The sequence below is a fragment of the Vitis vinifera genome, chromosome 5 (genome assembly GCF_030704535.1).
Source record: "Vitis vinifera cultivar Pinot Noir 40024 chromosome 5, ASM3070453v1".
Classification (NCBI taxonomy): Eukaryota; Viridiplantae; Streptophyta; class Magnoliopsida; order Vitales; family Vitaceae; genus Vitis; species Vitis vinifera.
Window position 1 is genome coordinate 21,108,456 of NC_081809.1, and position 18,159 is coordinate 21,126,614.

Below are 18,159 nucleotides of genomic sequence, written 5' to 3' on the forward strand. Positions count from 1 at the left end.
CCCTGTCTTCTAGTAGTTTAAAGCATATGAATTGGTACTAATCTTCTTTAGCACCTTGTAAGGATCCATGTTCACAATATGAAACTAGCTCCAAAGAGGCTTGGGTGCAGACTTGTGGCAGCATTCTAATGAGAGGGGTGTTTGGAATTCTAACTTCCCAAGGCCTTTAAATGATTGGGAGATTGTTATTGTAGAGCGCTTTTTGGCAAGGCTTCAAGATAAGCTAGTAGTTTAGGGTAGAAATGATAAGGTGTGTTGGGTGGAAATGAAGAGTGGAACCTTCTTTGTTAAATCCCTTTATGCTAGCCTTAAGAGAAGAAGTGTAGTTCAGTTCCCAATTGGTGTTGAATGGGATGAGAGACCACCTAAGGTGAGCTTTTTTGCATGATAGGCGACTTGGGGGAAGGTTTTGACTCTCAACCAGTTTCAAAGGAGGTGGTGGTCTTTGACCAATCAATGCTTCCTATGTCAAGCTCATGAGGAGTCAATTTTCCACATCCTTTTGTATTGCGGCAAGGTAAGGGTATTGTGGGAGCTATTGTTCTCTCTTTCAAGAGTTTATTGGGTGATGTAGTCCACTGTTAAAGATACTTTGTTAGGTTGGCATGATTCCTTTGTTGGAAGAAAGCAGAAAAAAGTTTGGAGAGCAGCACCTTTATACTTCTTCTAGATAATTTGGAAAGAGAGAAATAGAAGATCTTTTGAGAATGTGGAGCTCTTTGTCCAAAGGCTGAAATTCTTATTTTTGTATAACTTGTTAACTTGAACCAATCTATTTATAGGTGAAAGATCGATGTCCATAGTTGATTTCATTGATTGGTCAGGAGCGGTTTAAGGGAGTAGTTTTCTGTTTTCTCTTCCTTTTTTAGGCACTTTTTGGCAATCGTTGTATACATCATGTGTACTTTGGTGAGCCTTTTATGGTGCTTTTCAATTTTATTCTCATTTACTGATAAAATAATAATAATAATAATAATAATAATAATAATAAATTAAAAAACAATTGTTCGCAATATAAAATTTTCTAAATTATTCTTCAAATAATTTTTATTTTTTTATAAGTAAAGAAAACATCTATTGAAAAGAGACGCCAAAAGAGCGACTCAAAGTATACAGTACCTACACACCCACTGCCAGAACGGCTAAAAGGAACAAGAAAAATAAGCACCCAGTCGAGTCAAAAAACAACCTTAACTAGAGCCCAATCAATCAAAAAAACTAACTAAAGTTAGAGGGCGATCAGCTATAAACAACTTTGCCTCTGACCAAAGGGAAAAAACAAAAAAGTATTTAAGTCTCTGGATCGAAAGCACATCATCATTGAAGGTCAATCTATTTCTCGCCTTCCAAACCGTCTAAAAGATGTATAAATGAGCTGCTTTCCACACCTTCTTATGCTTTTTGCCTACAAAAGAACCATGTCAACTAAGGAGAGTCTCTCTAACTGAAGAAGGTAGCACCCATGACACCCCAACCAATGTAAAGAACAATCGCCACAAGACCCTTGTTGTAGAGTAGTGAAGAAAAAGGTGGTCTATAGTCTTTTCTTTCTCATGGCACAAAAAGCATCTATTTGCCAAGGCCCACCCTCTTTTTTGAATTAAATCCATAGTTAAAGCTTTGCCCCATGTAGCCTCTAAAGCAAAGAAGTTAATCTTGGGTTACACCCACACGTTCCAAATGCAGCTTGAGGGGAATAAAAAAGGGTTGCACGGCTCTAGGGCATTGTAGAGGGATTTGACAAAGAATTTCTCACTCTTCGTTCCGGTCCAAAAACACCATGTCTTCCATATCACCGCACACTTTCTTCCCATGCAGCCGCCCCAAGAAGCTTTCTGCCTCCTCCACCTCCCAATCATTAAAGGATCTTGAGGAACAAGGGTTTCATCCCTCCTAACCCCCCTCGGCCAAGGGGTCCCAAATATCCACCACCCACGCCTCTTTATGAAGAGCTAAAGCAAACAAGGTTGGGAAGGACACACTCAAAGGAGAATCCCCGCACCACCTATCCCTCCAAAATCTCACCCTTCACCTATTACCTACAGAGAAGGAAATCCTAGTACCCACAATGTCCCAGTCCATCCTTATCCCTTTCCATAACCCAACACCATACGCCTCTCACTTCCCAAGAACACCAACCCCCTCTTTCTTCCCTATACTTCCCTCTAATCATTTGATTCCATAAAGCCCCTCTCTCATTCACAAACAACCAATTCCATTTGCAAAGAAGAGTCTTATTGAGAGTGGAAAGACACTTGATTCCCAAACCCCCTTTCTTCTTACTTAAGCACATCAACTCCCATCTCACTAAATGAGGTTTTCGCTCCAAGTTTCCACCTCCCCAAAGAAAATCCCTTTGAATATGCTCTAGTCTCTGTCTAACTGAGCTTGACATGCGCAACAGTGACATCAAATAAATGGGTAAATTCAACAACGTGCTTCGAATTAGGGTCATCCTCCCTCCTTTGGAAATGTACTGTCTCTTCCACATAGCCAACCTTCTACGGAACCGTTCTTCCACTCCATCCTAAACTATCATAGACTTAAACAATGCACCCAAAGGTAGTCCCAAATAAGTGGAAGGGAGGTTGCCCACTCTACAACCAAAATCCATAGCAAGGTCATCAATATTCATCACTAAATTGTTCTTCAAATAATGCCACAACCTAATTCAAACTATCTCCATATCACCTTCAGCAAACTCTACAAACAGCCCACGAGCACCAAAACTAGTATTGTACACTTCATTTCTAAGAGCTATCTTCCTTCACACCTCTTTAGGTCTTGCCTCTAACAATAAGGGCATCAAGCCCAAGGTTTTACATTGCTGGAGTGCAACAACAATCTCAAAAATTCTTCCTTAACAAAAGAATAATAAAACCCTCTCATAGGGATAATAACACCACAATTGATCACATGCTCCCAAACTAGGCACCTTAGTAAGTCTTCCAAACTTTGGTTCAGTACTTTATGTTTATCCATCTATTTCAAGGATGAAAGGCACCAAAGCTCAAAAGTTTAGCGAGCAGCAATTCTCTACCATGTTTGCCAAAAATACAAGATCAGCGTCACATCTCGGCAAAACACTATTAACTAATGGAAGTCAATGTAGATGCACCACCTCTCAAAAAATATCTTTGCAATGTGCACTATATCAAAAGTTTTGCTACATTGAATGACAAGACTTATTTTTTTTATAAAGAGGAAAACCCTCTCAAACCCAATTTCATAGGAGGGAGAAGATCTCATGGTTAACCCTAGATACATGCAATCACCAACAACCCACATTTATGGGATAATTCAAGTGCTTTGTGCCTGATCTCAAAGGACCTATCCACACCAAAACTGGGGTATCACCTCTAATAATCTTTTAGAGGCCTAAAATAAAATTTATAGTTATATTGTGTCAAGGTCATATTGAATAATCAATGGTGGCATAAAATCATGATTTTACATTATATAAAAAAATTAATTTTTTTTCTATTATATTTTTTAAACACTCCCATTTTTATTTTTATTTTTATCAAAAATGAACAAATGTAATAATTGAGAAAAAACATGAGAAGGATGAGAAGTCCTCTCCATGATGTACAAACCAGATTAAAAGAGCTGAGTAAACCTCCACTAAACAAGGAGGGTTATACAAAAATGACAAAAGGCCTATACAAGTATAACAACCCTAGACTAATGACCCGACCCTAGGGTGTACATATCGAAATCCAACTAAGCTAAATTACACTCAAAGGATAAGGTTTAAAAATGCTTGTATAGTAAACCCAACAAGAAGCGTAGAAATGAAGCAAATCCCACAACAACTCCGGCGTCCTCCAAGTGTCCTCAAAAATCCTAGCGTTCCTCTCTCTCCACATAGTCCACAACAAAGAGAGACACACAATCCTCCAAAAAGTTCTTCATCTAATAAAACTCCCAAAACACTTGAAGGAAATCATCATCATATCACGAATACTACTTGTCTGAACTCAAGTTATCTCAGCCTATGAAAATATCCTATGCCACAATCCCAAAGTAATCGGACAATGCAATAAGAGATGATCAATCATCTCACTACTCCTCCTACAGAGGATGCACCAATCAAGGATAAGGGCTTTGAAAGGCATTCTCAATTGTAGCATGTCATTGGGTCATAGGATAAAGTAAATAAGAATTAGCAATAGCTTATCAAAATCCTCTTTGCCTTCTTATTTTCTTCCCATTTTTTCTTGTTGAATAAGTGGGAGCATAGGATAAGAGTTTGAAATTTAAATAATTTTTCTTAAGGAAAAATAATTTTTGAAAATATTTTTCAAAATGAATGAAAATTTGTAACTACATCTCTTTTAAGTCAAAAAAATTATTTAAAAAGTATAAATCAAAATATGTTTCTTTAAAGTGTTTTATAATATTAACTTAACAAAAAAAATGAATTTTCAAATTATTATTCAACCATGGTAAACAAAAATTGTAATGAGAATTTTATTTAAAAATTTTCAAAAAAATATTGGATTTAGGATATTGTAACTTTTTATTTCAAGATAGGATATTAAGGGTATGTTGATGATTATAAATTATTATAAATACAATTCCCAGATCACGATAACAAGTATACCACCTTCTCACTTGGGATTGCATTAAGACTATGCTGATGATTATACATTATTTTAAATACAATTCCCAGATCACGAGGACAAGTATACCACCTTCTCACTTGGGATTGCATAACCCCCATTTCATGAATTATATAATGATACATAAAATCAACCATATGCAAAACAAATGCCCAAAAAGAAAACAGCTAAGAGTAGGAATGACATTCCCATTCCAAAATGTCAAGAATCAAACCTTAAAACACTTAACAATGCTGCAGCCTCTCTTCTGCATATTACCTACCTTTACGCTTCAACAAGGGCTTGTAAAGTTTATTATTGCATCAACTGAAAGACAATGAACTTGTATACTTAAACAAGAAAGTTTCCCAAGGCTTTGCAGCTAAAACCTATGAAAGATTTTTCACTTCTTATGTCATTCTCCATAACTTACAAAAGATCAACTCTAATTACTTATTTTTATTGACATAAATAATGACTGTTTAAAAGCTCATCTTCATACTCATTTGGAACTTGGAACATATTTGATTTAGAGGAAATATTTGTCTTCCTCCTGTGTAAGGTTCAACCAACAAGTGGCCATTATCAATTTGGCAATACTTGTCCCTTAAGAGTTCTGACAAAATCTACCTGTTCTTTCAAAAGCTTCTTCAATTAGAAGTTGCACATCTTAGTTTGCCAATGATTTCACCTTAAGTTAACTAAGGGGATACAAGAAAATTTTTAAATTTTCGGCAATCAAGCCCACTGCAAGCACATTGCAATTAGTGGCTCAAATTTTACAATCCTACAACCTGTTGACCCATACTGTGTTGAATAAGTGGTCTATGTATTTGGATAATGCGAAAACAATTGATCATCCCTGCATTCACTAACAGAACTCCTTCACGATGTCTCCTAACATTTCTTGGATAAGCATAGTCCTAATCTTGCATCAACTGCCTCTAGGGGCCTTATGGTTATTATTGACCTTCCTAGACTCATTTTCTAGTGTCTTTCCCTTTTGCAAACTATTTGGAAAAAAGAAAAATGGAAAACACAATCGAGAGAGAGTCAATAACCTTAGATAATCAACAAATTAAAGTGCCTCTGTCTCCAAGTGGGTGTCAAATATCATAATCTCATACTTTTGCATTTATATATAAAAGAAAGGAAATATCATCAAAAGAAAGGAAATTTTCTTTTGTCAAATATCACCAAAAGAAAATAAAACCAAAACCCCGAACCAACAAAGGAAATATATGTAAACAAACAAATTCACAGACTAAAGGCCTCAGAAAGACCATAGACCGACAAAAGAAACTCAAAGAAACTATCCTGACACGGAAGCATAAGAAAAATCAAGCAGAATATGCACAATTTAACAATTAGAAAACCAAGACACCTCTTTTTTTTCCCCAAGTTTCTCGGGAACCAAACAGAAATTTGTAAGAAAGAAAGAAAGAAAGGAGGAAAAAAAAGAGAAAGGAGAAAGAACGAGCGTACATGGCCACCAGAGAGAGCGGAAGCGATAGAAAGAGCGATGCTGGGCTTCTCAGCCACCTGCAAAATGTCAAACAGAAAATGAGAAAAAATCAGAACTACGGGATCAATGCAAATAGATTTGTTTTTTCCTCCTTTCCCTCACCATTAGAATTTTGTGAGGCTTGGGAGGAGCCATGAAACCGCGTGTATTCTCAGTTGTAGAAGATGATGCTTTCGCTGTTGCTGCGCTTCCACTTCTCTTTCTGCTTTTCTGAGGTTCCTCTCCGCTTTTCCATGAAACAACTGGCTGTAGAGTGTAGTTGGGCTAAACTGAATTGTGCGGGTGAACCCGACCCTGCTCCTAAAAGCATGAGCTGAAGTTTCTATTAGAAAGAATTAGGGGGTAAAAAGATGCGGGTGGATGAGTTTTTTAAGAAAAATTAATTACAACCAAGTCGATTATGTTTGAATCAAAACCGAACCCACTCAAGTTTGATTAAGGTATTGTTTGTTTTTTTATTTTTATTTTTTTTTGTTGAAAACAATTTATTTTCATATTTCATATCTTTTTTTCTTTTGTTAACTTATTACTTATGTCACGCCCCAAGACTCACTCCAAGGGCATGACAGTCATTTCACACTTCAAACCCGAAGGCTTACAGTGTAACCTGACCCAAACAATTATTTTGTATCAGAAATTACCAATTATCTAATACTTGTTCAGAGTAGCGGAACAAAATCTAAAATCCTCAAAATTCAATTTCAAAACTAAAACATCCACTATTCAAAATCAATTGTCCAAATATTTGCAAATTTAAACAATTCAAGTACTAAAACAAATTTCAAAGTCTCCAAAACTCAACTTTGAACTAACATAAAATTTAAAGGATCAATATCCAAATAGCTTCCAAATACCAAAAAATCCAAATGAGCATAACTAACAGTTAAACAAAATCCAACATAAAATCCTAAGTCAAATCCTAATTATGACCATTCCTCAGTTTAGCCATCACTCCTCACCCGAACTAAGGGTACCTGAAAAGTAGTCAACAAATAGAAATGAACTCACAGCCCAATAAGGAACATTAATGCAGTCCATGGATCAAATATTTTAAATTCACTTGCAAAATAGGAGATATTGTAATCAATCATTTTCATAAACCTATGAGTTAACTTTTTTTTTTTTTTTTTTGCCAATACATTCAAAATTTCTAATTGTATGCATTTATTTCTAATTCAAACATTTTCATATCAAATTCAGTCAAAACATTCCAATAATTTATTTACTTTGGTCATCAAACATCAAAGGGTGCCCAGTTAGGTGGGACTTTTCAAATGGGTAGCTAGCCTCAAATTGTTCCTTTAAGGTGGACGAAACAAAATACTATTAGTACTAGTAACCTTTAACCGAAACCTCTAGAGGTTGGAGTTCAAACCAATTACATTCCCCACTAAGAAATGTAAAGGTCAACTATTATATCCCATTGACAAGGGCCAAAAGTCAAAAATCAACTATTATATCCTGTTGACAAAGGTCAAACAAACCAGAATCAAATATTTATTTCATTTATTCAAATTTACAACATATAATATCTCCACATTTATTTGTCAAAAACAAAATATAAAATTCTAACATACTTTTCATGCAAAACAAGTTTGATCCATGCATAAAACGGAATATAACTCAAACATTCTCAAATAATGTATATATATATATAAAAAAAATTGTTTCAAAAAAAAATTAACAACTGCATTAATTTCCCTTACCTCAAATAAGCACTCCAAATCTTGAAAAGTTTGGCCCCAAAATTTACTTCTCACCTAACATAACAAAAAGGTACTATCAACATTATTGACTATTCATTTAAAATAGGTTTGAGAATCCTAGAATTTATTTATTTATTTATTTTTTAAGTCAATATTATTATTACAAAAATTATTTTCCAACTTTCTAACCAATAACAATTTATCCTCAATAATTTATTTATCTTTCCTAAACTAAATTAAATTTCCTAAAAATATTTATTTACAATAATCTCTTTCATCACTCTACATAAGAATTTATTTCTTTAATTATTTATTCCAACTTTTCCTAGAACCTACTTCATGTTTTAATAAGATTATCCTGTAATCCTCAATATATCCTTTTTCTTTTCCACCCTCAATATCACAAGTCATTGACTTTTTAACCACATAACCAAACCCACACACAATACGTCTCCATAATCTCCACATTTTCTTTTTAATCACTATTCTGCCACATGTTTTTTTTTCTATTTATTTATTTCAAAACCTCACTTTCCACACCTATTCTACCATCTCCAGCACACACCACCCATTAAACATTAAATAAGAAAACATACACTCCACACCCAACGGATCCACACATTCCCATTGCTGTTTATTTATTTATTTTTTTTAAGAAACACAAACCCTAATCTAGATTGGGGTTTCCTAACTAAGGTTAAAAATATAATGAATATATTAAAATAAGATCTAAGAATTAGAAAACAAAAATCTTACTTAGAGAAATCTATTCTTCAAACCCTAGATCCGAAAGTCTTATGTCCTCTGGTATTTTGCCAATAGGAATGAAAATTCAGAGAAGAATAGAAAGGATTTTCCCCTTTTTTTTTTTTTTATACCTAGGGTATTTATTAGGAAAATTACCTTTTTACCCCTCTTTCATTTTATTAAAATAATTAATTCACTAATATTATTATTATTATAAATTTCCTATCTTATCCCTATATAAAAATTTATGGGTGTTACAACTTATTTCTTAAATTATTTTATTCAATTAAAAAATTAAAATATTTAACTTTTTTTTAATAGTAAAAGTAACATGTCGATTTTTCTTTACTTCTTACTAATTAATATAAATAAAATATTAAATAAACAAATAACTTAATACTTAATACAATTATAAACTATTTAGCTTTAAGCTATATTTAGAATTAAGCAAAAAAAAGGAGCACCACTTAAAGATCGGTTTGATTCTATTATATGCAAGTTAATTTAGACTTTAAATTTAATTTTTTTTAAATTAATTCAAGCCAACCTTAATTTGAAATTTAAAATATATTAAATTTTTTTAACCAAAAATACAATTAATGTATTCAAAAATTAATTTGAACATTGTCTAAGAATAATAAATTATTTAAGAAAATTATGTTTTCATATGCACATTTATAAAAAAAAAAAATGTCTATATAAAATGGAACCTCTATAAATAAATTAAGTTTCATGCACCTTCAAATCAAAAGTAATAATTGGCTTATCAAAAATAATAAACCATATAAGTAAAAGAGAGTAGTTGGATAACTATAGATAGCATCATTAATCCTCATGTAGTTTTATTACTTTTAGATAATTGCATAACAATATTATTATCACAATATATTTTCAATGTTATCCTTGCCATATCAACAACTTATAGCCTTAAAACAAAGTTTCCCAATCATATTGTATGATATGTAGTTCCATAACATGTTACACACTTTGCCTCCATTATAGAAAAAGTTAATTAATTACTTAGGACTCATTCATGAAACAAATCTATTAAACAATATAAAAACATAGTTATATGTGTGATATTAAGTCTACTTCATAATTAGATTTGAAAGAGTTAGTATTATCTTATGGATCTTAGTGATCCCTATTCAAACTCATATACCTTGTTGGCGTGATTTATGAATGTTAGATCGACTTTAGGTTCACTTATATTATATAAGGGTATTTTGGTAATTATGTAAGATTGCACAGGAATTAATGGACAACATTTTTGGGCTAAGTTAATTGATTAATTGAAGCTCCATTAGGTTAATGAATCAATTATGACTCTTTTAGGCTACATCAAGTAACCCAAGCCCAAGATGAGCTCAAATCAGTTAAACCCACTATTAACCCTTTAAATACCCTTTATGAGTTAGGTTTTTATGGTCTATCATTCTGCCTCACATTCCAAAGAGACTCATAATCTCCACCTTCAAAGATTACTCAAAGATAAGTCATTAAGTGGAAGATCTCTAGGTTTTCAAGGTCGTATTTAACACTTGGAACTTAAGGTTTCATCCACACTTAAAGGTTAATATTTTAATCTTAAAGAACATTTTTTTTTCAAAGATGGTATTGCTTCTATTGCATAAATCTAACACTGTCAACAAGAAAAAAAAACAATTGAAAAATATGTTTGGTGATTGGATGAATCTTACCAAATTCTACCTAAGTGGTTAAATATCCTTAAACTTACTAACCTCGAGATAAAGATTGTTTGGAAGATATCAACGTTACGATTTGTCAATGGAAATGTACATTTTATGTGTGTATTTGGGTCATTCGAGGCTAGTATTAAAGGGTTTAAAGTTTGCAGACCATTAATACAAATAGATGGTACTTTCTTATATGATAAGTATAAGGGGAAACTTTTGATTGCAACATCCATCAATGCCAATGGACAAACATTTCCTTTTGTCTTTGCAATTATTTAGAAGGAATCTACCAATAGTTGGTCTTGCTTTCTCACTACATTAAGAACTCATGTAACTTAAAAAGAAGGAACATGCTTGATTTTTTACTGTCATGCAAGAATAAACGTCACTATAAGAAATGTTGCCACTAGACGAAACTCACCCCATGTGCATCATCTTTATTATCTCAAGCATTTTGTAAACAATTTTAATGAGAAATACAAGAACAAAGTCCTAAAGGACTAGGCTTACAAAGTTGAATGTTAACATCAACCATGTAAGTATGAATGGTGTTTGGAAGAGTTAAAATAATTGAATGACATATGTGTTGCATGGTTTGCAAAGATTGACACTAAAAAGTGGACTCAAGAATATGATAAGGGTGATTGATATGGGTTGATGGCTACAAATATTATTGAATACATAAATGAGGTGTTAAAAAGGGGCTAGAATGTTACCTATCCCTACACTTGTACAAATGATCTTTTTATCAATGTGTCACCTATTTTGAGAATCCTACGCAGAAATACAATCTCAAATTGCAAATGGAGATACCTACACCGCATATGTCATTACTAAAGTTTCAATTATGAAACAAAGACTAGTTGATACTTTGTCACAATCTTCCATCAAGTGAATGAGATTTTTATGGTGACAATTATGACTCATGGGTTTCATATGAATAAGGGAAACAATAAATAAATTGTCAACCTCAAAAAAGGCAAATGCAATTGTAATAAGTGACAATCATCAAGGATAAGGAATGAAATGGATTATAAGGAACCAAATGTCAAAATTTAATGTGGAATATACAAACAAGAGGGGCATAATCACCTAAAATGTCCCAACATGGTTAAAGGACAATCCTCCTACACTATTGAATGAATGACTCTTAAAATATTTGACTAGTACTTTTTTCCATTTATAATGAGATGTTTTGTAAATGTTTTTATTATCTATTTGTCACTTTTTTGGAAAGTAAGGTATTATTTATGGTAATTATGTTTTTTTTTTAATATTTAATCAAATAATGAATGCTTTAATGTTAGGTTAATTAATTAACTATTATAATAGTTACAGTTAATTAATGAAGTTTTTTTAATTCATTGCTTATTATGTTACCTATGATATTTATGTTTAATTATTCATATCTAGGTGTTATCATATAATAGAGAATAACCTGTAAACACACACTTAAGAGCATGGGGGTTAAGTTTGTTTTTGTTAACATCATGAACATGAATGAAGGTAGTGCAATCATAAATCTTTAGAGGCAAGGAAGGAAAAATTCAATGATGAGGGTAGACTTGAATGAGAATATTCAAAGGGGCATTAGAATTCAAAATTCGGGATGACATTCGGTTTATCAAATAGGACGTAATTAAAATAGCATCTCACTAACATAGTTTAGGTATTTTCATGGTGAGCATAAGGACCTTGCTACTTTTAGGAAGATGTCTATTTTTCTTTCAGTAATCCCATTTTGTTCAGGTGTGTTTACATAAGAACTTTCGTGAACAATTCCATTTTCATTAAAAAATTTCCCCAAAATTGTATTAAAATACTCTTGCCCATTATTTGATCTGCAAATTTTAGTGGTGGTTTGGAATTGATTTTGTATCATGAAAAAAACATTTTCAAAGATGGTTTCAGCTTCACTTTTTTCTTTCAAAAGGTATACCCAACAAACGTTGGAATGATCATTGATAAAAGTAATGAATCGTTTTGGTTCATTCAAATTTGTAACTTTTAATGGCCCCCAAATATTATTGTGAATCATAAGAAAAGGTTTAGATACTTTATAAGGATGCATATGAAACACAAAAAGATGATGTTTTATAAACTGACAAATTTCACATTGAAAAGAACTTAAATTTTTATTTTTGAATAACAAATGAAACAAATGCTTAAGATATGAAAAGATAAGGGGTAACCTAATCTACAATGCTACACCATTATTTCTCCATCCATATTACAAACAATAACTTCCTTTTTCTTAACGTATCCACACACTTTGAATTCATTATTAAACAGGTAAAGCCCATCATATTCTCTAGCACTACCAATCATCTTCCCCAAAAATAGATCCTGAAATTCATAAGAAGAAATAAATTTGACGATACAATTTAGATCATAGGTCAATTTATTGATAGACAACAAATTATATGACAAATTAGGCACATGAAAAACTAAATTTAAAGTCAAAATTTATGAGACAAGTGTAGAGCCTTTTCCTACAATAGTGGACAAAGAACCATCAACAATTTTAATTTTGAAGGAGTCAAGGCATGGAACAGAAGTGTTGAAAAAATGAGAACTACCAGTCACATGACCGATAACTCTTGAATCTATGATCTAGGGACCATGAATACCAGTTTTGGTGATAAGAGCACTTAGAAAATTATTGTTCTAGAATACAAAATATGAAGGATTAGCATTAATAATGTATTGAGACTAACTAAACAAATTTGCAAGGTATTCTAGATACTCTTTACTAAATGGTGTTTTGACTAGGCCATTTTTTAATTTTGAATTGAAATTGAATCACTATCTAGTAGGATTTGTTCCGAACAAATTTCTATCAAAAGTTCAGTTGTTGCACCAATTTGGTGGATGTCCATGTGGCTTCTAGCATGTTTCCTTGGTGTGATTGGGGCAATGATAATAGTTGCACCAAAGTTTCTTATCTTTCCTTGTTCAATTATTCTTTTAAGGGTTAAAATTTTTAGAAACCAAAGTAAAATTCATGGCAATAGTAAAAGTAGGTGGCAACCTTTTATCGTTAAGCATCACCCGTTTCCTTCATTTTTCTCTTCAAACCTATGAGAAAACCTCTCTAAATAGTGATCAAGGTTTTCTTCAAAGAATATGTCTCCTAACTTTGTCTAATTCCTTGTGAGTTTGGTTAGAAATTCGAAGATTCAATATTTTTTGATTAATTGTTTTGTAGTTGGCTATCTTTGAACACTTTCATTCTCCCAAGTCAAACATGTTGAGTTGCTACCAATATGTCAAAGGGTGTTATAGTGTTAAGTGCCATCCAAGTTGTTATGTCTCATGTTCCAAAGTTTTGTTTTGATTTTGAAAACTTTCAATGAATTCTCCAAGTTAAAAAAAACTCTCTTTAAAAAATGCTTCGATTATGTTTGGTTCTATTGAATTAAGAAATCAAGACATAACCATGTTGTTATCGGTTTCCGATGCATTGTAGGTTAGATCATCTTCCTTTGACACCTTAGTAGTTTTAGTGATGTAACCAATCTTTCTTCTACCAAGAAATAACAATTAATGTGGATCGAAACAAAGAAATATAATTTTTTCCATTGAACTTTTGAACAGTAATATGAAAAGGGTTGACTACAAACCTTTTGAAGAAGCAATAATCGATTGTGGAATGGAGGATGTAAACAAAATCTCCTATGTCCCATCCTTGGAAGTTCTCATCATGGTCATTTTAGCCCCATTTTCGAATCTATGATTGACTTTGATACCATGTAGAAAATCAAAGGCGAAACTAATGTTTTCATAAAATTGATAAAAAAACGAAATACAACCTAGACCTAAATAAATAGAAATCAAACGTCAGTTCAAATTTGAATCTGACTAGTTTTCTTTCCTACTTATATGCTACTAACTTTGAAATATTCAAAGTTTATAATTATTCAAGTTTGAATAAAAATAATATAAAATAAATAAGTTTTAGACTAAAATAAGAAAATCTCCTAAAAGACTTAAACAAAAACCAGATTATTCAAATGGAGATAATCCTGGATTATCTCCAGATTTGATATTCCCCATATACCATCTAGCATATCCAAATGATCATGATATTCATTAGCTATATATTTCTTCATTACTAGTTGTACATGAGATGGATCGACTTCAAGGATCTTCTACTATTGTTGTGACACACTTATTGCCTCAAGGTAGGATGGTACAAATAAGGGAAATGAGGGTATTGATGAGAGGAGGGAGAGTACAAATGGGGGAGGTAGAGCCTTCCAAGGGGGTTGTAGTGTTGAACTACCATCATTTTATATATCACATGCACCTAAATCATATCTACAAATAAACACATAACCACAACCTCGGTCAGAGCCTTCATTTTGTGATGAGAGGGTGACACAACCTCAAGAGGAGTCCATTGTGTATATTGAAGTACCTATTGTTGCACATACATTTTTAGAGTTACCATCTATCATTAAGGACTCATCCATTCCACTTTCAACACAATTTATTACGTTGTCACTACAACCATCATATCATACATTTAGTGATAAGAGGATTACTCATATACAAATTATTCCTGTAATTCATAATAGAGAGCAATAACATGAGCAGGATATGGATGAAGACAAGGACATCGAGTAGGAATGACAATTTTGCCGATTTTTCGGGTCACCTACCCCGACCCCCCCCCCCCCCCATTAGATCGGGTATGGGAGCATAGAAATCGGGGATGGGACGGGTTCAGGTATTTTTTAAAAACTCGAATCAAGTTCAGGGCAAGATCGGGTTTAGTAATAATATGCCCCACCCCACCTCGACCCGAATATGAAACTACAAGTTTACCTCCCACTTATAAATATTTGCTTCATTTGATCCTTTCTGGTTTTCCTATCTCGTTTTAGGGCTCTCGTTCCTCTCTTTTGCTAAGGTTGTTGTTCCTTCCACTCAATACAGAAATCCATAAGATAATCCATCTGAAAATCCATTCAATAATCTCATTTCCTCCATCTCCTCTTGATTCATCCTTGTTTATCTCATATTCATAACTACTAGTAGTCTCATCAGTTTACGCTACTGTCATTTTCTCCATAGGAATCATATCTTCATGTATCTACAAACCGGTATGATTCTATGTTGATTTGTATTCATTTGTTTTATTTTTTTTGTGTCTTGAAAGTCTAGTATTTTTTTTCGAATGTTGATTTGTTTGGTTTAGGGTGTTTCTTTGTCAGTTTCTGGGCAAAAGATGAGAAGTTTGTTGGTGATATTTGGGATTGTCCTTTTTATTGGGATCATTGTAATTGCAGTTTAATAAAAAAATATGGAGAGTCCAAACGTACAACAGATCTATAATCTGGTGGCAACAAGGTGTGGTTTTTTTGTTAGTTTCTTTTTCTCATTTTAGTATGTTGTTCATGTGGAACTTACTAGTTGCCAAGTCCCAAACCCCAATAGTCAAGAAATACATACATACACAAGGTGCTCAATTTGAGTGCCTATAAGGCTGTAACTCATTGTTTCCCTTTTTTTTGAGTAACACTAAAAAAAAAAGCTTTTAAATCTATCCAATTAATATGTGTTCCATGCCAATAAGTCATAAAGCTAATAGCACCCCCTTAGAGTGAAAAAAGGAAATGTGATTAGTTAAAACCTGCATACAGTGTAATCATACAAGATACATATACATATGCATACAGTGTTATTTGTCTAGTCTTGTTAGTATTGTCTTCTTCATAAAGCTCACATTTACCAATAGGGAATAAAACATTATTTTTATGGGGTGTTTCTATTTTTGTGGTCTATTTATGAGGTAACAAAGTCTTATTAATTTGGGTTTGAATGTTTTACTTATAGACTTTACTTCATATTAAGAAAAATGACATCAAAAGAAGGGGAAAACTTTTCCATGCCAAGTGCAGGTTCAACTCCAATTACAGGTAGTACTTCAACTATTGATGGAACATTGGGATCTAAAAGAAGAAAGTTGACTTCGGTTGTTTGGAATGATTTTGATAAAGTCATAGAAGATGGACAAGATTATGCTATTTGTAAGCACCATAAAGGAAAGCTCAAGGCCGATAGCAAGAATGGGACAAAACATTTACATGTACACATAGATAGGTGCATGAAACGAAGAAATGTTGATATTAGGCAAAAATTATTAGCAATAGAGAGAAAAGGTCATGGAAAAGTTCAAATTGGTGGTTTTACCTTTGATCAAGAAATCTTAAGAGAGAAGTTTGCACGTGCAATTATATTGCATGAGTACCCACTTTCAATTGTTGACCATGTGGGGTTTAGAGATTTTGCTACTAGTCTCCAACCCTTGTTTAAGATAGTTTCCCGTAATACAATTAAGGGTGATATAATGAAGATTTATGAGGTTGAGAAAGATAAGATGATTAGCTACTTAGAGAAACTTGAAAGTAGAGTTGCTATCACAACTAATATGTGGACATCAAATCAAAAGAAATGCTACATGGCTATCACTGTACATTACATTGATGAGTCTTGGTTATTACAACATCATATTGTAAGGTTAGTTATGTTTTTTTTTTTAACTTCCTAAGTATTTTTTTTATTTGATCCTTTAATGATATCGTTTGTGTTAATGATATGTTTTCTTTTTCTTAGTGTAGGTTTTTTTTATGTACCTCCTCCACACACAAAAGTTCTTTTAGATGTATTAATGGATTCCTTGTTGGATTGAAATATGGATAGAAAAGTATTTACAGTCACTCTGGATAATTGCTCAAGTAATGACGAAATGATAAATATATTGGTGGAGAAATTATCTTTGAGCGATTCACTCTTATTGAATGGAAAAAATTTTCACATGCGATGTGTGGCACATGTGTTGAACATAATTGTTAAGGAAAGTTTGGATGTCATTGAAGTAGAAATTGAAAAAATTCATGAAAGTGTTGCACATTGGTCGGTAACCTCATCAAGAATGGAAAAGTTTGAAGATGCAGCTCGCCAATTGCATATTCCATGCAATAAGAAGTTAAGTCTTGATTGTAAGACACGATGGAATTCCACATACTTGATGTTATCAATTGCTATAACATATAAAGATGTGTTCCCACGTTTGAAGCAATGTGAAAAATATTATATGGTTGTGTCATCAAAGGAAGAATGGAATATGGAAAAGGAAATATGTAGAAGATTGAAATTGTTTTACAACATAAGAGAGTTGTTCTCAGGACGAAATTATCCCACTGCAAATACTTTCTTCATCAAAGTGTGTGAGATCAAAGAGCATTGTATGATTGGTTGATATGCTCAAATGATGTTGTGAAAACAATGGCATCAAGTTGTAGACCCTCAATTTTGTCCCTTTAGCACATGTCTTTAAATTCGTTTTCAGTGCCTCATAGTAGTTCCTTGGTGGCCTATTACTACTCGTACAACTTACCTTCTTTTGTGTCACCTCAGAGACTCTGGTTGAGGGATTATCTGACTCCTTATTATGACTCTTAGCAGCCCTAATTTAGACTTAGTCTTTTTTTCGTTCATTTTTAGGATAGCTTTTAGGTACACTTGGCCCAGTAGGCACTTTTAGGCTCACTTTTTGTATGACTTGCATGGCCCGCATGGGATTGACGATTTTATTCAATTATTTTGTTTTACTTTATTTATTTTTTATTTTATTTTAATCTTTGATAGGTTGTAAGATTGCTAACTCTTTTTGTTTTTATTCTCTCTATTTTCGTTTTTTTATTGTTTGATAAGAGAATAGGGACTGCTATTCAACTCTCATTAAGGTATATGCACTAAAAAAGGTAAGAGAAATATTTTGCGAGGAAAAAGGAATTAATGTGGCTGCATACATATGGAAAGAGAAGATCCTGCATGAGAACAGAGGAGCGTCCTGATTTTTGAAAAAAGGA

The 18,159-nt window shown here is 32.8% G+C and overlaps 1 protein-coding gene across 1 annotated transcript in view; it reads right to left on the reverse strand.

Moving 5' to 3' along the window:
• Positions 1–6,429, reverse strand: part of LOC100260076 (DNA topoisomerase 3-beta) — a 71,568-nt gene extending 65,139 nt beyond the window's left edge. The window contains exons 1-2 of the mRNA XM_010652099.3: positions 6,232–6,429; positions 6,090–6,146 (exon numbers count right to left, since the gene is read on the reverse strand). Coding sequence (XP_010650401.1) covers positions 6,090–6,146; positions 6,232–6,264 — 90 coding nt within the window. The 5' untranslated portion in view covers positions 6,265–6,429. The remainder of the gene's footprint in view (positions 1–6,089; positions 6,147–6,231) is intronic.
• Positions 6,430–18,159: the final 11,730 nt, after the last annotated feature.